At 43.1% G+C, this 24205-nt stretch overlaps 1 protein-coding gene across 1 annotated transcript; it reads left to right on the plus strand.

Moving 5' to 3' along the window:
- The first annotated feature begins 3979 nt into the window (after positions 1 to 3979).
- LOC140485964 (uncharacterized) lies at positions 3980 to 23376 on the plus strand. The gene is made up of 3 exons (XM_072584405.1): positions 3980 to 4688; positions 4874 to 6300; positions 23080 to 23376. Exons 2-3 carry the CDS (start codon positions 5020 to 5022, stop codon positions 23374 to 23376), a joined length of 1578 nt encoding a protein of 525 aa, XP_072440506.1. The 5' UTR covers positions 3980 to 4688; positions 4874 to 5019.
- Positions 23377 to 24205: the final 829 nt, after the last annotated feature.

Here is a 24205-nt window from a genome sequence, read left to right on the forward strand (position 1 = left end):
TTGTATCCAATTACCTAGCTTTCCCTGGATTTCACTGATCTAACCTTGCTAACCAGCCTACCATGCGGAACCTTGTCAAACACCTGGCTGAAGTCCATATAGATAATGTCCACCATTCTGGCTTCATCAATCTTCTTTGTCACTTAGAGTAACAGAGTCATAGAACATGCAAAAAGACCCTTCAGTCCAACCAGTCCATGCTGAACATAATCCTACACTAAACTAGTCCCACCTGCCTGTTCCTGGTCCATATCCTTCCAAACCTTTCCTCTTCATACACTTATCCAAATGTCTTTCAACAGTTGTCATTATACTTTATCTACCATTTCCTGAGGAAGTTCATTTACCCGCAAACCACCTTATGTGTAAAACATTTGCCCCTCTTGTCTTTTTTAACGCTCTTTCTTCTCACCTTAAACATGTGCCCTCTCGTCTTGGAATCCCTTATCCTCAGGAAAAGACAACTACCATTAACTCTATCTATACCCTTCATTATTTTATAAACCTCTATAAATAACATTGCATCTCAATCTCCTATGCTCCAGTGAAAAAAAGTCCAAGCCTATCTAGTCTTTCTTCATATGTAATTGTTTCATACCCAGCAACATCCTGGTCAGTCCTTTCTCGACCCTCTCCAGCTTAATGATATCCTTCCTATAACTGGGTGACCAGAACTCTACACAGTATTCCAGAACAGTCCTCACAAAGGCCTGTACAACCTCAACACGACTTCCCAATTCCTATACTGAAAGGACTGAGCAATGAAGGCAAGCATGCCAAATGCCTTTTTAATAATCCTGTTTTTGTGTGATGCAAATTTCAAAGAATTATGTACCTGAACCCTTAGGACCCTCATCCAGCACCTCATCTGTGGCTATCAATGATACAAATATCTCAGCAAGGGGCATAAATCAATAACTGACTTGACCTATGTTGAGCCCTGAAGTGATAGTTGCGAACTTCCAAAAATTGATTGAAGAATCGTAATGACTAATGAATACTTCTTTTCCCGATTAACAAATCAATGAGATTTTTGTTGAAGAACGCATGCTTATTCTATCACTGTAGAATCCAAAATTAAAATATTTTATTTGAGTTCAACTTGATATAGGTGAAATAAACATATAGGGAAACTATCATCTTCAGTAGTGAATAATATAAAATGAGATTTTTTTTGTTGGAGTGTAAATATGTCATGGTTGCTAGTGCTAATATTACTGGAGATGAGGAAGTGATATATTGGAGAAGGTGATATTGGTTTTTAGGACATATGTCACTCACACTCTCCACTATCCCACATTGTCCACAAACAACAACAGGGAAAGCATTCATCGTGAATGCACTGCAGACAGTGAAGAAAGTTACCTTTTCAAAATTCATGCCAGATGCCCTTTCAAGCAAACAACAGCGATGTACAAGGAATCAGCCATTTAATTATCTTTTGAACATCAGATGCTTTCTTTTCTGCACATTGCACATTTAAAAACATCGCAAACTATATGAATATAGTGAAAGTGAATGATTTTTATCCCTTGTGCTTCGCAGTGTGTTGAATTGTACCATTTTGTGTTGTTTCTTGTGGTTTATACATTTCTATTATTATTTATAGTATTATTATCTCTACTGTTATATGCTTTTCTGCTTGTATGAAACTTATAGATGAATGGATACATATCTAAAAAGCTAGCTAAGGGAGTATGCTACCTATTTGCACATAAACCTTGATGAGATCACCATGAAAGGCCCACCTTCTCAACCCTGCCACTTACCCGAGTCGTGGTGACCCTCCAGTTAAACGCCCTGCCAATCATCTTTCTCTTTGAGATTGCAGCCTATAGTCCCCTGAGACTGTGGCAAATTTCACTTTATCTTTGATGAACTTGACTCAGTATTGAGATATGCTAAACGATTATTGATTTGTAAGCTAGTATCTACTATTGTTTGTGCAGAGCTATGTAATGGCCCAGAAACTATCAATAGTCCAGTTCACTGTTCCCCCTTATGTGTTGGCGCTGAAGATGGGGATTCAATGTGCACTGGTGGTGTCACTGGACCAGCATTCAATTCAGTGCAATGTGCAGAGAGGGAAGTAACAACAATATGGTATATATCTGTAGCAACCTCCCTTTGAAAGCAAGTCTTCTAAAAACCTTGTCCTTTATACAATCCAATGGACACAATATGAATATTTCAATTTGAGGTATTTTGTCAATCGTCATTATAAGACGTCTTGCCTGTTGGTACTCAACCTTTCATCATCATAATCATAATCCGTCATAACGTGCATTTTTCAACTGGTGTGATTGTAGATTGTATTTTATGGTGTTCATGTACACCTTTTTCTGAAAAAAGAGCAGATGGGATGTAATGAGTACACAATTATTATTACCCATTTGAATCTTGTATTGTCATTATCTGCATTATTATGTGCAATCAGTGTACATGAATAGCTATATTTCATAAATGATAGAATATGAGTTAATGTAGGCCAGACCAGTTGTTCTGTATTTGTCCTAATTGCAACAATCCTAATATTGTTCATCTCAAGTAATCAACATTGACATTAAATGAATGGTATAATACCACCGGCTGTTCTGTTATGCTTCCCTGTTGTGTTCTAGTTTCCTTTTTAACATAAAAACATAAAGGACTGAACCATGTTCATTAGGGAAGAGAGAGACAGTGATAATGCCAGTAAATTAGTAATCCAGAGAGCAAGGTTATGCTCTAGGGACACGGGTTCAGGTCTTACCACAGAAGCTAATGGGATTAAAATTCAATTAATACATCTGGAATTGAAAGTTAGTCCCAGAAAGGGTGACTATGAAACTACCATCGATTGTGGTAAACACTTATCTGTTTCAGTGATGTCCTTTAGGGAAGGAAGTCTGCTGTGTTTATCCAGTCTGATCTCTATGTGACTCCAGATCCACAGCAATGGGGTTGACTTTTAACTGTCTTTTGAAATTGCCTGGCAAGCCAAGAATAAGAAGCAGTTGTGATGATACTTTGGCATTTGGAGGTACATTTTGTCCTAGTGTTTTTTTTGAAGCAAGGTTTTAAGACTTTAAAGCTGTCTATTTGAATCCAATAAAGAAAAAGCTTGTGAAGCCTTTAAGTTTTTAAAAAAAATTTAGAACAATAAAAGCAGCTTGTTTGGGTGGGGTCAAGCTCCCACTGAACCAGGATTTTTAGTTTTAGTTTTTCAGCAACAGTTGCTGGGATCTTGAAGCTGGGTTTGGAAGCTGCAGTCTATCTCTTCCTGCTACTCTGTCTCTCAGAGTTTTCTCTTTCTCTTGTTGTTTTTCCTTGTGTTGAGACAAGGAATCTATTTTAATGAATTTGCCTTTGCCAAAGGTGCATTTATGGTATTTTACTACATTGGATCAGTTACTGTTTAATAGTTAAATAATCTATTATTCTGTTCAATTTTCCAAAAAAGTTGTTATTCTAATTCTTTCTTTTGTTGTATTTTGACTATAGTCTATGAATAAAATCTGTTTTTCTTCAAGACTGGTAGTTGACCAATTGAATTGCATCGAATGAAATACCTGGTACTTGCCTTTTGGAAAAAAAAGAAAAAGTTAGGGTCTAGGCTATCTCCTAAATATATTTTTAGGAGCTTTTATCTGGTCCATAACAAGTTCTGGCTCTTTTTGGGTTAAAAATCTCTAATTATGGGATTGCTTTTAGGATTATTGAACTCAAAGGCAGGGAGTGTTGGTGATTTTTTATTGCAGGTATTGTATTTTGGTGGTTTAAACAGGTTGTACTTTGTGTAATAAAGTGATTTTCAGTCACTAAGAGCCTTCTAAGGGTGGAAGAAGTCATGTTAGGAATTTTGCAGAAAGCAAGTAAAGAAAACCTTTTGGAATTGGCAAACAAGCTGGAGTTGGAGTTGCCTGTATCCATAGGGAAAGGGAAAATGTGAGAGGCGATTTCGGTTCAAACAATTAAGATGTGCATAACCCTAAAGACTAAGGGGAATAGAGCCATAGGGGTGGGGTAAAACATGCTTCTCTATAATAAAGGACAAGACATGCTTCTTTTGTAAGAACATTTTGTACACTCAAAAGTGGGATAATTTAAATTGTGCAAATGCTGACATTTTGTGAACAGAGTAGAAAAAAACAAGTCCTTGATTGATGAGACCACTAACTCTGACAGAGAAGAATAAGTCCTTGACTGATAAGACTACAGGGTAGAAAAACAACTCGGGAGACATCTGCTGCAGACTTTGTGACAAGGGTGCAGAATGGAAAAATACTGACGGTTTAGAATGTGAACCTCGTGACTCTTTAGAGCCAAAGAGGGGAGGGACTTGTGCTGTATATAATGAGAAACTTTGTAAGCCTCAGCGCGCCTTTTTCTCAGAAGGGTGCCCAACTCTGCAGACTTGCTAATAAAACTTTGTTTTCCTGAATTTGTCTAGAGCGATTATTAAGAAGCGATTTTCGTTTCTAACAAACTTGGGGGCTCGTCCGATCAACACTCCGGCCGCGAGGGGAGCTGAGGAAGGACATCGGAGAAGGTGCACCCTGCCGAGTTCGGCAGTCCCTGATTCCTTGCTTGTCGCCCCGCACGGCTTGAGCGAGTGATATCCGGAAGGCTCAGGAAAACAAAGGAGGGGTGTGGCCGAGGCAGTGGGGACGGTTAACGATCGAGTAATTTCGGTGCACCGAACCCAGGTAAGAAAAAACTTGCGGGGACCGTGTTTCCGGAGGACTGGGGACCTGCGGAGTGCCTGTAGATTTTTCTACAGAGGCGTGGGACTCAGGAATCTAGAGACCGGGGCTCGTCTGTGAGAGATTTTGCAGAGACCGTGTTTGTGGAGGAACGTGGACCTACGGGGTGCCTGTGATCTGTTTCACAGAGACGTAGGACACAGGAATCCAAAGACCGGGGGTGCCTGCAAAGGGACCTGGGCGATCACGGGACTGAAGGTCCGGGAATTGGCTAAATAGTGATAGATTATCACGGGATAATACAAGAATCTCCGATTTTACAAAGTCCTCGGCAATGGGAAATAAGGGATCCAAGGCGAATAAGGGAAAGGTAGGCTTGAACGTAGACAATGAAAAATACCCCGGGGTACCTGACGATAGTCCGTTAGGAAGAATGTTAAATAATTGGGATCAGGGTAGGAGAAAAGGAAAATCTAGAAAAAAGATGGTGAAATACTGTCAAACGTGGTCCCAGAAACCTATTCAGGGAGACTCAGTGTGGTGGCCTAAATTCGGCACTTACGAAGACTGGGTCCGGCAAGCTCTAATTTTATATGTCAATTCAAAACCTAATGTTACTCGGGAGGAAAGTGATTACGCCCTTTGTTGGCTACCGGTCACAATATCTTGCAAAATGAAGGTAACTAATGAAGACTCGAAAGGGCAGAAAGAATGGGAACCTTTAGATCACTTACCGCCGCCCTACGTGACCCCGTCTGCCCCACAAAATAATCCTTCGGGTGGCGACGATTCAGGGGAAGGGGAAGAAAACGGGGAGGAACCACCAGGAGCCTCAGGAGTACAGACTAGATCTCAAGCTGAAAGGAGTCACAGACAAAACTCTGTCCCGATTGCAAGAATGAATCCACTCCGGGAAGTGCCCATGGGAGGCGAGGAAGGAGGGACGGGATATGTGAACGTCCCCTTAACGAGTACTGAAGTACGGAATTACAAGAGGGAGATGAAGCGCCTACTGGAGGACCCCATGGGCCTGGCTGAACAATTAGATCAGTTCCTGGGGCCGAATACTTACACGTGGGATGAGATGTATTCCATCATGGGAACATTGTTCTCTAGCCAGGAGCGACAGATGATACGACAAGCTGCGCTGTTGGTCTGGGAGAGAGAGGGAGGAGCAGGAGGGGAGCAGAAATTCCCCCTCACCGACCCCGGGTGGGATAAGAACACGGAGGAAGGACGGCGCAACATGAGGGACATGCGGGAATATTGGATAAAAGGAATAAGGCAGGCAGCCCCGAAGGGGCACAATTTTACCAAGGCCTTTGGGAATCATCAAAACCCGGAGGAAACCCCTACAGACTTCCTAGACAGGATTAGGAAGAACTTGCAGCAGTTCGCTGGGGTGGACCCTGAGACGGAAGTGGGACAACAACTCATACGGGTAGAGTTTGTATCAAAAGCCCGGCCGGACATACGAAAGAAGTTAGAGAAAATGGATGATTGGGATAGTAAACCTCTAAGTGACCTACTACGGGAGGTGCAAAAGGTGTTTGTGAGAAGGGACGATGAGAAGCAAAAGAAGGCGACAAAGATAATGATGCAGACGGTGCAACAAGTGACAGCTGGAAGGAGGGAAAAGGGAGAGCCGCGGCAGGAACAGGAAAGGGGAGAGTCGTGGCAAGAGCAGAGGAAAAGAGGACAGTGGCTGGAACAAAGGAAGGGTGGAGGAACTCGAGGCCGCAACAGGGAAATGAGGAGGATACTCAGATGTTACTACTGTAATGAAGAGGGACATTTTAAGCGAGAGTGCCCCCGCTACAAGCGGGAAGTGCGGTCGTACGCCCTGATGGAGGAAGATTAGGGAGGTCGGGGGTTCCTACCCTTGGGGCAAAAGGACTATCGACAGGAACCCCTGGTAAACTTGAAAGTAGGGCCCTAAGGGTCGGAGATCACATTTATGGTAGACTCGGGAGCCGAAAGATCAAGTATAATCCAAATACCCCCCGGCGCCCGAGCAGGAAGAACAGTTATGGAGGTATCTGGCATTGGAGGAAAGACATTGCAAGTCCCAGTAGTGGAGGACGTGGAAATTGGGTATGAAAACAGAACTACTAAACGAGACCTCCTTCTACTGCCATCGGCGGGGTTTAATTTGTTAGGAAGAGACTTGCAGGTCAAACTAGGGATCGGAACGGTACCAAGTAACGGGGAAATAGTGGTAAGGTTGTTCGCCCTCACCGAAGAAGATGATCAACAAATAGACCCGGAAGTATGGTACCGAGAGGGGAACAGAGGGGGTCTAAACATCAAACCTCTCCAAATCACCATGTTACCAGGAAGAGGCCCGGTAAGAAGGAAACAGTACCCGATTGCTATGGAAGGACGGGAAGGGTTACAACCTGTGATAGAAAGATTAATCACAGATGGACTACTGGAGGAATGTATGTCCCCTTTCAATACTCCAATACTCCCTGTGAGAAAGCCGGATGGGACGTATAGGCTGGTGCAAGACTTGCGGGGGTTGAATGAAGTAGTCCAGGCTAGATACCCGGTGGTACCCAATCCCTACACGTTAATGAGTAAAATTCCCCCCGAACATGAATGGTTCAGCGTAATAGATCTGAAGGATGCCTTCTGGAGTTGCCCCCTTAACGAAGAAAGTCGGAACCTTTTTGCATTTGAATGGGAGAATCCCTTCACAGGACGAAAGCGACAGTTAAGATGGACGGTCTTGCCACAGGGATTCACGGAGTCAAACCCAACTTGTTTGGACAAATACTGGAGCAGATCTTAGGAGGATTTCGGTGTAACGCGGAGAATCAATTGCTCCAATATGTCGATGATCTCTTACTCTCAGGACCAAGAGAAGAGGAGGTACGAGCAGATACCGTTGCCCTGCTGAACTTCCTGGGGAAACAGGGCCTACGCGTCTCCAGGACAAAACTCCAGTTTGTGGAGCAAGTAGTAAGATATCTGGGCCATCAAGTCAGTAAGGGGCATCGCCGTATCACGCCAGAACGAATATCAGGGATTACGGGTATGCCAATACCCAGGACGAAGAAGGAAATCAGACAATTCCTGGGGCTAGTAGGGTATTGCCGGAAATGGATTGAAAGTTACACCACTCTAGTAAAATTTTTGTACGACAAACTGGGACAAGAAGGACAAAAGGTGGACTGGTCAGATGAGGAGGAGCAGCGATTTAATATTATTAAAAGTAAACTGATCCGAGCTCCGGTATTGGCTTTACCCACCCTGAAGGAACCGTTCCAGTTATATGTCAATAGCGCCGGTGGTATTGCCCAGGGTGTGCTTACCCAGCTGCGGGCAGGGAAACGTCAGCCGGTTGCATTTTTGTCAAAAATGTTAGACCCTGTGTCATGTGGATGGCCGACCTGTATACAGGCAGTGGCAGCTACGGCAATGTTAGTAGAAGAGGCCCGGAAACTTACCTTTGGAGGAAGAATCACAGTATACTCCCCACATTCGGTTAGTACCATACTGGCTCAAAAGGCTCATCGCTGGTTAACAGACTCTCGCATCCTGAAGTATGAGACGATTTTGATGACCGGGGATGATCTCAATTTTGCAAAAGATCTCAGTTGCAACCCTGCCCAGTTTCTATACGGACGTCCTGCAGATGGGGAACAGGAGCATGATTGTGTGGAATTTGTAGACTTGCAGACCAAAAGCCGAGAGGACCTGCAAGAGGCCCCGCTGGGTGAAGGACAGGAACTGTACATCGACGGGTCCTCCCGGTGCATCAGTGGGGTCCGGTACAGTGGCTATGCTATCGTAGATGGTGCAACGAAACGGACGATCGAGTCCGGACGACTGCCCGGGAAGTGGTCAGCCCATTCCTGTGAGTTGTACGCCCTCCAGAAGGCCCTGAAGTTGTTGGAAGGGAAAGTGGGGACCATATATACTGACTCAAAGTATGCATACGGAATCGTTCATACTTTCGGGAAAATCTGGGAAGAGCGAGGATTGATAACTTCCCGGGGAAAAGAATTAGCTCACGAACAAATGATCAGCCTAACGTTGGAAGCCCTGGCGTTACCTACGGAACTCGCAGTAGTCCATGTACCCGGTCACCAGAAGGGGTCGACACCGGAAGCGGTGGGAAACCGGCTGGCAGATGAGGAAGCCAAGCGGGCAGCGGTCGAAAAACCCGTCCAATTATTAACATTAATTCCGTTGAGGGAAGGGCTCGCTAAACAACCCGTCTTCACCCAGGGGGAGATTGATAAAATGGATAAATTGGGTGCCCGGCTAGAAACTAACGGGAAGTGGACGGTTCCTGATGGGAGACAAGTACTGAACAAGCAGATCACCCGGGGTATTCTGCACCGATTACACCATCAGACCCACTGGGGGGTGCAAGCCATGTGTGACACGATCCTGAGAGACTATGTATGCAGGGGGATATACACGTTAGCCCAACAAGAAATAGTCGGATGCCCCACTTGCCAGTGTATTAACAAGAAAGCCATGCGTTCTATGCCAGCTGGTGGTCAGCCCCTCGCAATTAGGCCATTCCAGAGGATCCAAATAGACTTTACAGAATTACCCCCAGTACAGAGATGGAAGTATCTGCTAGTAATAGTAGACCATTTCACTCACTGGGTAGAGGCTTTCCCAACTGCTAAAGCCGATGCACCAACCGTGGCCCGACTATTGTTAGAGAACATAATCCCGAGATATGGCATAATGGAATCTATCGACTCAGACTGCGGGACACATTTTGTTTCTAAGCTACACCATTTGATCTGTACTGCCCTGGGTATCCAATGGAAATTCCATGCACCCTGGCATCCCCAGAGCTCGGGTCGAGTTGAGAGAATGAATGGCACGCTCAAGACCCAATTGACTAAGCTGATGTTAGAAACTAAGTTACCATGGCCAAAGTGCCTTCCCATTGCCCTATTGAGGATACGTACAGCACCTCGCCGGGATATCGGGGTCTCCCCCTATGAGATGCTGTTCGGATTACCATATTGGAGTAAGGTTGATGGGTGTCCCACTCTACAAGGGGGAGATGTATTTGTCAGAGACTATTTACTGGCCTTATCCCGTTCTTTTGCAGAACTCCGGAGGAAGGGTCTCCTGGCTCAGACTCTGCCGCTCGACTTCCTCTTGCATAAGGTGGAGCCCGGAGATTGGGTACTTGTAAAGACCTGGAAGGCCGAAAAGCTCCAGCCGCAGTGGGAAGGACCGTTCCTGGTCCTGTTAACAACTGAAGCCGCTGTTCGGACGAAAGAAAAAGGGTGGACCCACGCATCGAGGATAAAGGGGCCTATTCCGCCAGAAGGAGAGAGCACTTGGACATGCGGGCCAGGGGACAAGCCGTTGGTGGTAAAACTGAAAAGGCAGCGACAATGAACTCTACCTGGACTGTATTGGTGGGGATATTGATCAGTTTACTCCTGTATGTGGGGGAGGGCGAGGGGAGATGTGACAAATGTCGGACTACGGCGAGGCTTGGGAGTCAGATCTACTCGGGGTCATTTGTGTCCCACTCCCATGTGAACGATCGGTGTTACGATGTGAATGCACGGCAAGAATGTTGGGAGGGTGGAAAACCCTATTATCAAGTGTATAACAAAGGGTACGGTGGCAAAGTCCGTGGTTGCCCTAAAAATGACCGCTGGGTGTGTGTTAACAAAACTGGGCAGTGGGGCCTACCCTCCGTGTTGCTCAAAGAACATGTGGACAGAGTCAAGGAGACCATAGTACAGAACACTGAACGGAAGTTAGAGAAAGAGCGGGACCGTCAAAGGACGGTCGTTGTCTCCAAGGTGCCGTCTATATACAAGGAGGTAGAAGAAGAGATCAAACTCCCCGATGTAACACAGAACCTGTTTATTGATCTTACGTCTAGGATAGCCACCGTGTTAAATATTAGCAATTGCTGGGTTTGTGGGGGGGCTGCATATGACTGAACAATGGCCGTGGTCTGGTCAAAGCTTAGATATATGGGAGTTGCTTCAGTATAATTGGACACATGTCAATGAAAGGAAAGGGCAGGTGTGGAGACTGACTAACAGCCCGGAAGGCCAGTTGTGTGTTGAAGGGAAAGGGAAGGTTGAGGTGGGTATCAGCCCCTGTCAGAGTGTGTTGAATGCAACCACACAAGTCTGGTGGCCTGAGGATATCACATGGTACATTGCGAAACAGCAGAACCGCAATTGTGTGAGGCTGGGTGATGACTCTCGGTTTTGGAATTGTAGCGGTTCTGGCCCTTATGAGTGCATCCCTGGGGTAAAAGAGGTGTGGAGCGAAGTTGCGAAACAGGGGGGCCCTGCCCCAGATGGCCTATTCTGGATATGCGGTAATCAGGCATATTCCAAGTTGCCCAGGGGATGGGCTGGGGTATGCTTCCTGGGTCTAATTAGACCAGAATTCTTCTTATTACCCCAGGAGGAGGGCCACGACCTGGGGGTTAAACTATTTGACTCCCTGCGGAGGCCAACAAGGGATATCCAAGTTGGTGATTGGGGGGACGAATGGCCACCGGCCCGTATTATTGAATACTATGGGCCTGCTACATGGGCACAGGACGGATCATGGGGATACCGTACTCCTATCTATATGTTAAATCGAATCATCAGGCTCCAAGCAGTCGTAGAGGTCATTACTAATCAGACCGCCCTGGCCCTGGAGTTGCTGGCTAAGCAGCAGGATCAGATGAGGGCTGCTATATACCAAAACCGGCTTGCCTTGGATTATCTGTTGGCCTCAGAAGGGGGCGTGTGCGGGAAGTTTAACCTGACTAACTGCTGTCTGAAAATTGACGATAATGGAAAAGCGGTTTTGAAGATTTCCGATAAAATTCGGAAACTAGCCCATGTGCCGGTACAATCCTGGCGTCCTCTTGGTGGCATCGGATGGTGGGATGGTCTCCTAGGTGGTAGTTGGTGGCGCACGGCGTTACTGGTGGCTGGGGGGGGGGCATAATGCTTCTACTCATATTACCCTGCCTGACCCCCTGTGTTCAATCTTTAATTCAGAAAAATATTTCCCAACTCCAGGCAGTGGCAGTACCCCAACATGGAACGCAGGAACTTAAGGTGCTGTTGCTGCGAAAGACCAAGGATTTCCCGGGCCCTTAATGGGAGGAGGCTTATCTTTGTCATGCACATCTTAAAAAGAAAAAGGGTGGAATTGTGAGAGGCGATTTCGGTTCAAACAATTAAGATGTGCATGACCCTAAAGACTCAGGGGAATAGAGCCATAGGGGTGGGGTAAAACATGCTTCTCTATAATAAAGGACAAGACATGCTTCTTTTGTAAGAACATTTTGTACACTCAAAAGTGGGATAATTTAAATTGTGCAAATGCTGACATTTTGTGAACAGAGTAGAAAAAAACAAGTCCTTGATTGATGAGACCACTAACTCTGACAGAGAAGAATAAGTCCTTGACTGATAAGACTACAGGGTAGAAAAACAACTCGGGAGACATCTGCTGCAGACTTTGTGACAAGGGTGCAGAATGGAAAAATACTGACGGTTTAGAATGTGAACCTCGTGACTCTTTAGAGCCAAAGAGGGGAGGGACTTGTGCTGTATATAATGAGAAACTTTGTAAGCCTCAGCACGCCTTTTACTCAGAAGGGTGCCCAACTCTGCAGACTTGCTAATAAAACTTTGTTTTCCTGAATTTGTCTAGAGCGATTATTAAGAAGCGATTTTCGTTTCTAACAGAAAATAATTGTGGCAGTAATAAAATATTTACAGTTGCCAGGAATACCATCGGAAATTTTGGAAATGGCTAAAGCTCAATTAGAATGAAGCGGCTTGAAAGAAAAGGGAGAAAGGAAATGAAATAGTTTGAATTGTGATAAAAAGCAAGGAAAAAGAAAAGGAAAGGAAAACCCTAATAAAAAAAAAGGAGAAAGGGAGACTTTTTGAACTTTGTTGGAACTGAAAACTCAAAGTCGACTTAAAATGGTGGAGATAGAGCAGAAAAGTAGGAGTAGCAATGAGAACAGTGATGGAGAGCAATCCCATTAAAGTCAAAGGCCTGGTAGGGATCTGCTTAAATATGTCCAAATGTTGCCTACGTATGACAAGGAGGATGTAGAAGACTTCTTCATTTCATTTGAGGAAGTGGCAAAACAAATGAAATGAGCAGTGACCACATCAGTATGTTAATCCAAACAAAATTGGTCGGTAGAGCTGGTGAGGTATTTGCATCACTATCAGAGGGGTTATCTGGGGAGTATGATCAGGTGAAAAAAAAAATCTTACATGCATATGAGCTAGTACCAGAAGCCTACAGACAACGTTTTAGGAATCGAGGGAGTGAACCTGGTGAAACGTTTGATTTGATAGGTGGATAAGGGCATTGAAAATAGATCAAACATATGACCCTCTGAGAGAGACAGTTATTTTGAAGGAGTTCAAAAATATATTTCCTGAAGTAGAAAGAACTCATGTAGGAGAACAGAGAGTTAAAATTGCAAGATTAACAGCAGAAATGGCAGATGATTATGAACTGGGGTTCATAAATCAAAGTTTTGCTTCTGACATCAATTTTAACCAGTGAGGCACAGAGATTGGGGAAAAGAGTAAATCTCAGGTGGTAAGGAAAATGGAGATCTCATTGAAGATAGTAAAGAGAGCTTACCACAGGGTAAAAAGGAAATCCATCAGGCGGAAATAGAGTCATAGAGATGTACAGCATGGAAACAGACCCTTCGGTCTAACCCATCCACGCCGACCAGATATCCCAACCCAATCTAGTCCCACCTGCCAGCACCCGGCCCATACCCAGCGTATACTCATCCAAATGCCTCTTAAATTTTTCAACTGTACCAGCCTCCACCACTTCCTCTGGCAGCTCATTTCATACCCGTACCACACTCTGTGTGAAAAGGTTGCCCGTTAGGTCTCTTTTATATCTTTCTCCTCTCACCCTAAACCTATGCCCTCTAGTTCTGGACTCCCCGACCCCAGGGAAAAGACTTTGTCTATTTACCTTATCCATGCCCCTCATAATTTTATAAACCTCTATAAGGTCACCCCTCAGTCTCCGACACTGCAGGGAAAACAGCCCCAGCCTGTTTAGCCTCTCAAATCCTCCTATAACTCAAATCCTCCAACCCTGGCAACATCCTTGTAAATCTTTTCTGAACCCTTTCAATTTCACAACATCTTTCCGATAGGAAGGAGACCAGAATTGCATGCAATATTCCGACAGTGACCCAACCAATGTCCTGTACAGCTGCAACATGACCTCCCAACACCTGTACTCAATACTCTGACCAATAAAGGAAAGCATACTAAACACCTTCTTCACTATCCTATCTACCTGCGATTCCATTTTCAAGAAGCTATGAACCTGCACTCCAAGGTCTCTTTGTTCAGCAACACTCCCTAGGGCCTTACCATTAAGAGTATAGGTTCTGCTAAGATTTGCTTTTCCAAAATGCAGCACCTCACATTTATCTGATTTAAACTCCATCTGCCACTTCTCAGCCCATTGACCCATCTGGTCCAGATCCTGTTGTAATCTGAGGTAACCGTCTTTGCTGTCCACTACACCTCCAATTTTGGTGTCATCTGCAAATTTACTAACTGTACCTCTTATGCTCGCATCCAACTCATTTATGTAAATGACAAAAAGTCGAGGGCCCAGCACCAATCCTTGTGGCACTCCACTGGTCACAGGCCTCCAGTCTGAAAAACAACCTTCCACCACCACCCTCTGTCTTCTACCTTTGAGCCAGTTCTGTATCCAAATCGCTAGTTCTTCCTGTATTCCATGAGATCTAACCTTGCTAATCAGTCTCCCATGGGGAACCTTGTCGAACGCCTTACTGAAGTCCACATAGATTGTATCTACCGCTCTGCCCTCATCAATCCTCTTTGTTACTTCTTCAAAAAACTCAATCAAGTTTGTGAGACGTGATTTTCCATGCACAAAGCCATGTTGACTAACCCTAATCAGTCCTTGCCTTTACAATTACATGTACATCCTATCCCTCAGGATTCCCTCCAATGTACATCCAATCAACATCAGGCTCAGTGGTCCTAAAGAACATTCCTGAAGAAGGGCTTATGCCCGAAACGTCGATTCTCCTGCTCCTCGGATGCTGCCTGGCCTGCTGTGATTTTCCAGTATCACATTTTTCAACTCTGGTCTCCAGCATCTGCAGTCCTCACTTTCTCCTCACTGGTCTATAGTTCCCTGGCTTGTCTTTACCGTCCTTCTTAAACAGTGGCACCATATTTGACAACCTCCAGTCTTCAGGTACCTCACCCGTGACTATTGATGATACAAATATCTCAGCAAGAGGCCCAGCAATCACTTCTCTAGCTTCCCACAGAGTTCTCGGGATCAGGTCCTGAGGATTTATCCATCTTTACCCATTTCAAGACATCCAGCACTTCCTCCTCTGTAATCTGGACATTTTTCAAGATGTCACCATCTATTTCCCTACAGTCTACATCTTCCATATCCTATTCCACAGTAAATACTGATGCAAAATACTCATTTAGTATCTCCCCCATTTTCTGCTGCTCCACACAAAGGCCACCTTGCTGATCTTTGAGGGGCCCTATTCTCTCCCTAGTTATTCTTTTGTCCTTAATGTATTTGTAAAAACTCTTTGGATTCTCCTTAATTCTATTTGCCAAAGCTATCTCATTGTCCCCTTTTTGCCCTCCTGATTTCCCTCTTAAGTATACTCCTACTTTCTTTATACTCTCAGGATTCACTCAATCTATCCTGTCTATACTTGACATATGCTTCCTTCTTTTTCTTAACCAAACACTCAATTTCTTTAGTCATCCAGCATTCCCTATACCTACCAGCCTTCCCTTTTACCCTGACAGGAAGATACTTTCTCTGGATTCTCGTTATCTCATTTCTGAAGGCTTCCCTTTACCTGCAAACATCTGCCCCCAATGAGCTTTTGAAAGTTCTTGCCTAATACTGTCAAAATTAGCCTTTCTCCAATTTAGAACTTCAACTTTTAGATCTGGTCTATCCTTTTCCATTACTATTTTAAAACGAATAGAATTATGGTCGCTGGCCCCAAAGTGCTCCCCCACTGACACCTCAGTCACCTGCCCTGCCTTATTTCCCAAGAGTAGGTCAACTTTTGCACCTTCTCGAGTAGGTACATCCACATGCTGAATCAGAAGATGGTCTTGTACACACTTAGCAAATTCCTCTCCATCTAAACCCTTAACACTATGGCAGTCCCAGTCTATGTTTGTAAAGTTAAAATCTCCTACCATAACCACCCTATTATTCTTACAGATAGTTGAGATCTCCTTACAAGTTTGTCTCTCAATTTCCCTCTGACTATTAGGACGTCTATAATAAAATCCCAATAAGGTGATCATCCCTTTCTTATTTCTCAGTTCCACCCATATAACTTCCCTGGATATATTTCTGAGAATATCCTCCCTCAGCACAGTTGTAATGCTATCCCTTATCAAACACCATTTCCCCTCCTCTCTTGTCTCCCTTTCTATCCTTCCTGTAGCATTTGTATCCTGGAACATTAAGTTGCCAGTCTTGCCCATCCCTGAGCCATGTTTCTGTAATTGCTATGATATCCCAGTCCCATGTTCCTAACCATGACCTGAGTTCATTTGCCTTCCCTGTTAGGCCCCTTGCATTGAAATAAATGCAATTTAATTTATTAGTCCTACCTTGTCCCTGCTTGACCTGACTGTTTGACTCTCTTCGTTCTCAACTGTACCAGTCTCAGATTGATCTCTTTCCTCACTATCTCCCTGGGTCCTACCCCTGCCCCCTCAACTTATTAATTTAAATCCTCCCAAGCAGTTCTCGCAAATTTCCCTGCCAGTATATTAGTTCCCTTCCAATTTAGGTGCAATCCATCCTTCTTGTACAGGTCACTTCTACCCCAAAAGAGATTCCAATGATCCAAAAATGTGAATTCTTCTTCCATACACCAGCTCTTCAGCCATGCATTCATCTGATCTATCCTCCTATTCCTGCCCTCACTAGCTCATAGCACTGAGTGTAATCCAGATATTACTACCCTTGAGGACCTCCTTTTTAAATTTCTGCCTAACTCTCTGTAATCTCCCTTCAGAATCTCAACCTTTTCCCTTCCTATGTCATTGTTTCTAATGTGGACAATGACCTCTTGCTGGCCCCACACCCATGAGAACATTCTGCACCCTCTCTGAGACATCCTTGATGCTGGCACCAGGGAAGCAACACACCATTCTGCTTTTTCGCTGCTGGCCACAGAAACGTTTGTCTGTACCTCGGACCCAGAATCCCCTAACACAATTGATCTCTTGGAAGCCGACGTACCCCTCATTACATTAGAGCCAGTCTCAATGCCAGAAACTTGGCTGTTCGTGCTACGTTCCCCTGAGAATCCATCACCTCTTACATTTTCCAAAACAGCATACCTGTTTGAAATGGGTATATCCACAAAGGCTCCTGCACTAGGTGCCTACCCCTCTTACCTTTCCTGGAGTTAACCCATCTATGTGACTGTATCTGAGACTTTCCTCCCTTCCTATAACTGCCATCCATCTTATACTGTTGCTGTTGCAAATTCCTCATTGCTTCTAACTGTCTCTCCAACCGATCCATTCGATCTGATCAGATTCGTATCCAACAGCATTTATGGCAGATATAATCTGCAGTAACCCTTAAACTCTCTTTAAACTCCCACATCTGACAAGAAGCACATATCACTCTACTAAAGGCTATTTTTGCTCCTTCACAATCTACAGACCCAAAAATAACACCATCTTATTCCTCTACAAAACACTGCCCCAGGTTAAATGAATAGTTTTGACTTATATATTAAGTTTAATCAGGAGGCGTATCTCCAAAAACATGTATTTAAGAAAGGACCCACTATACTCACTCCTGCAGCCTTTCTGTTGGACACACTTAAAACAACTTACTTATCTGATTCTGTGTTGTGAACTTTGCCCAAACAGGTTCCTCCAAGATTAGTTGTGAATTTCACTGCTTGTTGATTTTCCCAGACGCACTCCGATGTCCAGCGATACATGAATTCAAAACAGCAAAGGCAGTAACTGCGCAAATTCATTTTCTCTCTCTCTCTCGTTCTCTCTCGTGCTCTCGCTCTCTCTCTCTCTCTCTCTCTCTCTCTCTCTCCTGCACTGTGCTTCATTTGTCTGTTTTTCTACCTTTTAAAACTGTTGTTGTTTTGACTTATTTTCCCAAAGTTCCAAAACAATGCAACAGCGTATAAAACAGTAATTGCTGCTCCTGGAATTTAAATAAATCACCTCCAGCACCTAAAATACCTCAAAAAAGGAGCAGCTGTTACAGCCAGAAATTTTTCCCATCCTCCATCTTGGATTACCCAGAATCCTCCAGTAGTAACAAAGCTCAGGTGTTTTCACAGTAATTAAGTAGGGCACGTGACGTTGCAGTGTTGGTGGTTTAGAAAAAGCACTGGGAAGATGGTTATGGGAAAACTGGCTCAGCCAGTGAGTTTTGTCAAAGTGGTAAAGGAAAACACAATGGAAGCTGCAAAAGAATGCAAACCCGATCATGGAGTGGTTGAGAAGAAGGTGCTAGATCTTTTTAAAGAATTTACTTGTTTGGTAAGGTTTACTCACTTATGCCAGGAGGAGGAGGTAAGGGAAATTTAAAATTTAAGACATATGGGAGCAAGTCAATCTTTGATGGTGGGAGATGAGGAGATATGTAATTCAGAAGGAGTAGTAATATGTGGAATTCATGGTGAAAAGAAGAGTGTTCCATTACATAAAGTGAAGTTGGAGAGTCTGGGGAAAAGTGGTGAAGTGGTGCTGGGAATAATAAAGTAGTTCTGAGTTCCGGAAATACAGTTTATCCATGGTAATAGTTTGGTTGCATCACAGGTGAGACTGATGCTAACTGTGGTTGAAATGCCAATGGAAAATCAGACCACTGAGGTGTTACAGGAAGCATATCTTAGGATTTTTCCTGAATGTGTGGCAATGAAGTCATAAAGCCACAGGCAGAAACAGTGGGTAGAAATCAAAGAATAAAGATAAAGAAGTTGAAATTCAATTATCAGAACTGCTGTTTGCTCAAATGGTTGAGAAAAAAACAAGAGCAGGTGGAGGACAAAATGGATATTTTTAGGTAAATTACAATGGAAAGATGAAAAACTAAAGCTGTTGTATAAAAAAAACAAAGAAGAATCTGAATGTATTCCAGCCTTTTGCTATCTTAAAAATTATGTCTTGATGAGGAAATGGAGGCCATCGCATATTCAGGCACTTGAGAAATGGGCAGAAGTTCATCAAGTTGTATTACAGGTAGGATGAAGAAAGGAGATGTTGCGGTTAGCAGATGAATTACCAGTTGGAGATCATTAGGGAGTAAGGAAAACTCGAGCTAAAATACAAAAAACATTTTTATTGGCCTAGACTGCATAAGGATGTGGTTGAATTTTACCAGACATGTCTTTGTGTCAGATCATTGGAAAAACTCAGGCAGTGAAGAAACCAGCACCATTAATTTCTGTATTTGAGGAACATTTTACAAGATTATGTAGGACCCCTATCTACAACAACGATTGGGAAACAGTGTTTGTTGACAATATTGGATGTGTCTACTAGATTTCCAGAGGCTATTCCATTATGCAGTATCACATCTGAAAGGAGTGTAGAAAAGTTACTCAATTGTTTTACCTGATATGGACTACCCGCAGAAATAGAATCGGATTAAGGGTCAAATTTTGTATCAATGTTATTCAAGGAAGTTATGGATATTTTAGGAAAAAAAAATTCAATCCATGACATATCATCCAGAATAACAGGGAGTATTAGAACAGTGGCATCAAACTTTAAAGACTATGTTGAGGACATATAGTCAAGACTATCCAGAGGATTGGGACAAGGTTCCTTTGTACTTTTTGCAATTAGGGAGGGACCTAATGAATCAACTAAATTCAATCTATTTGAACTAGTTTTTGGGCATGAGGTGAGAGGACCACTGAAATTAATGAGAAATTGGTCAATCAGAGTTCTCTGGAGAACGATATAGAGACCAGAGAACTCAGGAAAATAAATATTGATGTTTATGAAAACAGTCCACATTATAGGAGAGGAATTGCTGGAGGTCTTGGAAAACATAAAAATGGTTAAATCACTGGGATCTGATTTAGTGTATCCCAGGACTTTATGGGAAGTTAGGAATGAAATTGCGGGCCCTTCGCAAAAATATTTGCACCATCTATAACTATGAGTAAAGTGTTGGATGACTGGAACGTGGTTAATGCTCATCCCAATGTTTAAGAAGAGATGTAAGGAGAAGCCTGGGAACTATAGACCTCTGAGTCTGACTTCGGTGGTGGGTACATTGTTGGAAGTGATTCTGAAAAATAGGATTTCTGTTCATTTGGAGAGGCAATGAATATTTAGGGTTACCTTCCCCTGCCACCGCAGGAATTGCAAAACATGCGCCCAGACCTCCTCCCTCACCTCCATCCAAGGCCCTAAAGGAGCCTTCCACATCCATCAAAGTTTTACCTGCACATCCACTAATATCATTTATTGCATCCGTTGCTCCCGATGCGATCTCCTCTACATTGGGGAGACTGGACGCCTCCCAGCAGAGTGCTTTAGGGAACATCTCCAGGACACCCGCACCAATCAACCACACCGCCCTGTGGCCCAACATTTCAACTCCCCCTCCCACTCTGCCGAGGACATGGAGGTCCTGGGCCTCCTTCACCGCCACTCCCTCACCACCAGACGCCTGGAGGAAGAACGCCTCATCTTCCACCTCGGAACACTTCAACCCCAGGGCATCAATGTGGACTTCAACAGTTTCCTCATTTCCCCTTCCCCTACCTCACCCTAGTTCCAAACTTCCAGCTCAGCACTGTCCCCATGACTTGTCCCACCTGCCTATCTTCTTTTCCACCTGTCCACTCCACCCTCCTCCCTGACCTATCACCTTCATCCCCTCCCCCACTCACTTATTGTACTCCATGCTACTTTCTCCCCACCCCCACCCTGCTCTAGCTCATCTCTCCATGCTTCAGGCTCTCTGCCTTTATTCCTGATGAAGGGCTTTTGCCCGAAACGTCGATTTTGCTGCTCCTCGGATGCTGCCTGAACTGCTGTGCTCTTCCAACACCACTAATCCAAAATCTGGTTTCCAGCATCTGCAGTCATTGTTTTTACCATATTTAGGGTTAGTCAACATGGTTGAAATCTCACAAGCTTGACTGAGGTTTACTTTGAGGAAGTAACCAAGAAGATTGGTAAGGGCAGATGGGTGGACATTGTTTATTTGGATTTCAGTAAAGCCTTTGACAAAGTTCTACATAAAGTCGACTATTTAGTAAAGTTAGATTGCATGTGATTCAGGGTGTGCTTGCCTGAATTGTCTTAATGGCAGGAGACAGAGTGATGGTGGAGGATTGTTTTTGGACTGGAGTCCTGTGCCCAGCGGTGTTCCACATGGATTGGTGCTGAGTCCACTTTTGTTTGTCATGTATATAAATGATTTGGATGAGAACACAGAAGGCACGATTAGTAAGTTTGTGGAAGACACCACGATTGGTGGTGTGGTGGACAGTGAAGAAGGTTTTCTAAAATTACAACAAGTTCTTGATCAATTGGGTTAAAGAGCTGAAGAGTGGCAAATGGAGTTTAATTTGGATAATCGCAAGGTATTGTGTTTTGGTATAATAAACATGGGCAGGACTTATATAATTAAAGGCAAGGCCTTAGATTAGTGTTATAGAACAGAGAGATCTAGAAGTTCAGGTGCATATTTCTTTGAAACCTGTATCACATATAGATAGGGTGGCTATGAAAGCATTTAGCACGCTTGATTTCATTGCTCAGACCTTTGAGTATAGGAGTTGAGACATTATGTTGAGTTTATAGAGGATGTTGCTGAGGCTTCTTCTGGAGTACTGTGTCCAGTTCTGTTTGGCTTCTTATAGGAAGGACATTATAAAGCTGGAGAAGGTTCAGAGGCGATTTATGAGGATTTGGAGGATTTGAGTTATAAAGAGAGGCTGGATAGGCTGGGACTTCTTTTCACTGGAGAGTAGGAGGTTGAGAGGTGACCTTATAGAAGTTAATAAAATTATGAGGGGTACAGATGAAGTGAATGGCAAGTCCCTTTTCTGTAGGTTGGGGGATTTTAAGACTAGGGTGCAAATTTTAAGATGAGAGCAGAAAGATTTTAAAGACATGAGGGGCAAGTTTTTACATACAGTTTGTCTGTGGGATGAATTTTCAGGGGATGTGGTGGATGCAGGTACTGTTACAACTTTTAAAAGACATTTGGATAAGTTCATGCATAAAGAAGGTTTGGAGGGATATAGGCCAAGGGCAGGCAGGTTAATTTGGGATCATATTTTAATTTGGCATGGACTGGTTGGACCGAAGGGTCTGTTTTCATGCTTTTTGATTCTATGACTCTCTGACCACATGTTTTCACTCTGCGCTAAATTTTAGGGAAAGATTAAATAGAGTGGGCGAGTTGGCTAGACAGCATTTAAAAATAGCACAGCATGTATTAAAACAGAAAGCAGAGGAATTGAAAATTTGCAATTTTGCTAGTGGAGCTATAGCATTGGTGTTTAGGTTTAGTGGCCTTCTCAAATCAAAAGGAAATTGAATGAGGTGAATTATTTGATAAGAACGTCATACAGAAAGAAATCTAATTGTGAGTGTCATGTGAATATACTCAAAAGGTGTTTTGATAGTGAAGGAAAGCAAAAGGAGAATGTGTTACTGGTTTTAACACAGAGTGAACAGCCAAATTCAGAGGATTCTGAAATGGATTTCCTTAAACTAAATTAGACAATGAAGAAGTTCTCAAAAATTGTAATAAGTTATTGACTTACCGTCCAGTGGAAAATCAAAATTACCTGAAAGGGTGATTACAATCACACGGGGAGCTTTGTAGGAATAAGCTAGGAAGTAATAATCTAAGTACACATGATGTAGATATAGGAAACGCTGTTCCAATTAAGGAACATCCTTATGGACTCAACTGTCTAAAGTTGGCACAGGTTCAAAAGACAGTATAATCAAAGTCAATTACAGCAAATGAAGCTCACACATTGTAATGGTGCAAAACCAGATAGTACCCAACAATTATGCATGGGCTATTACAACGTAAATGCAGTGACAAAATCTGATTCATATCTTATTCCTCATTTGGAGGACTGTATTGAGAAAGTAGGACAACAACTTATACCTCTAAGCTAGTCTTACTCAGAGGATACAGGCAGGTACCTTTATCTGAAAGATCAAAGACAATTTTGGCTATTGGAAATGGGCAAATGGCATGTTAAAACAGGATGTTAAAACAAAGATTATTGGAGAGCTTCCCATACCATAGACAAAAAGGGAAGTACTACAATTCCTGGTACTGTGGTTTTTATTGGAAGTCCATACCATCTTTTAGCAATGTGGTTGCTCCACTGACTGATGTGTTTAAGAAGTGCAGAAAATTTCAGTGGAAGGAGGCATGTGAGAAGGCAGTTGACAGCTTGAAAGCTGTGTTAACCAATGCCCCAGTGTTAGTCACATCTAATTATGCAAAGTCATTCAAAGTGGCTATCGATGCAAGTGATGTGGGTGCCAGTGCTATGCTCTTGCAAAAAGATGATGAGAAGATAGAAAAACCTACTGATATTTTTCCAGAAAAATTAAATAATCATCAACAGAAATATTCCAAGATTTAGAAGGAGACCTTGATGTTGGTGTTGGTGTTTCAAAATTTCAACATATATGTTGCCAGTAATAGGTTTGAGATAATTGTATATACTGATCATAACACCTTAAAGCTTTTGGAAAAATTTAGGGACAATAATACCAGACTGTTTAGATGGAGTTTACTGTTGGTTTTTCAATTTGAAAATTATACACGTGGCAGGATGAGAGAATGTAATTACCAACACATTGTAACTTTGATGAAGGAAGACTGAGGTGTTCAGTGGCTCGAGAAAATGGATTGAAATAGATTGCTGTAATGAATGTTTGCATGCTTAGAGTCAATGTAATGTATACGTATTGCAGTGTACTAATAGTGAGAGACTGAGTGTTTTTAAAATGAATCCATCTTTGTATATTGATGTTTTTTTTAAGGGGGGAGGTGTGATGAAAGTATGGTTTTAAGTGGTGTATTTTGTTTTGTTTTTTATTTGGAAGAGCGGTTTTAAAGCAGAGGTGCAGAGTGGTGTGCTCCAAAACCAATAATGTAAACAGCTTATGAGGCCTTGAGCGTTTTTTTAAAAAGTTGGAGCAATAGAAGCAGCCTGAATGGGTGGGGTCAAGCTTCCACAGAATCAAGATTTTTAATTTTTGCTTTCAGCAGTTGCTGAGGTCTTAAAGCTGGATGTAGAAGCTTTTATTCCTCTTTGTTTTAGCTAAAAGCTGGGGTTCTCTTCCTGCTGCTAGAATCGCATGTGAGATCATCTCTTTTCCTGAATTTATCTTTGCCAAGGGTGTGTTTATAGGATATTAATCTATTAGAACAGTTAATTGGTAGTGGTAAATATATATATTACTTTG

Source organism: Chiloscyllium punctatum, chromosome 15 (genome assembly GCF_047496795.1).
Source record: "Chiloscyllium punctatum isolate Juve2018m chromosome 15, sChiPun1.3, whole genome shotgun sequence".
Taxonomy (NCBI): Eukaryota; Metazoa; Chordata; class Chondrichthyes; order Orectolobiformes; family Hemiscylliidae; genus Chiloscyllium; species Chiloscyllium punctatum.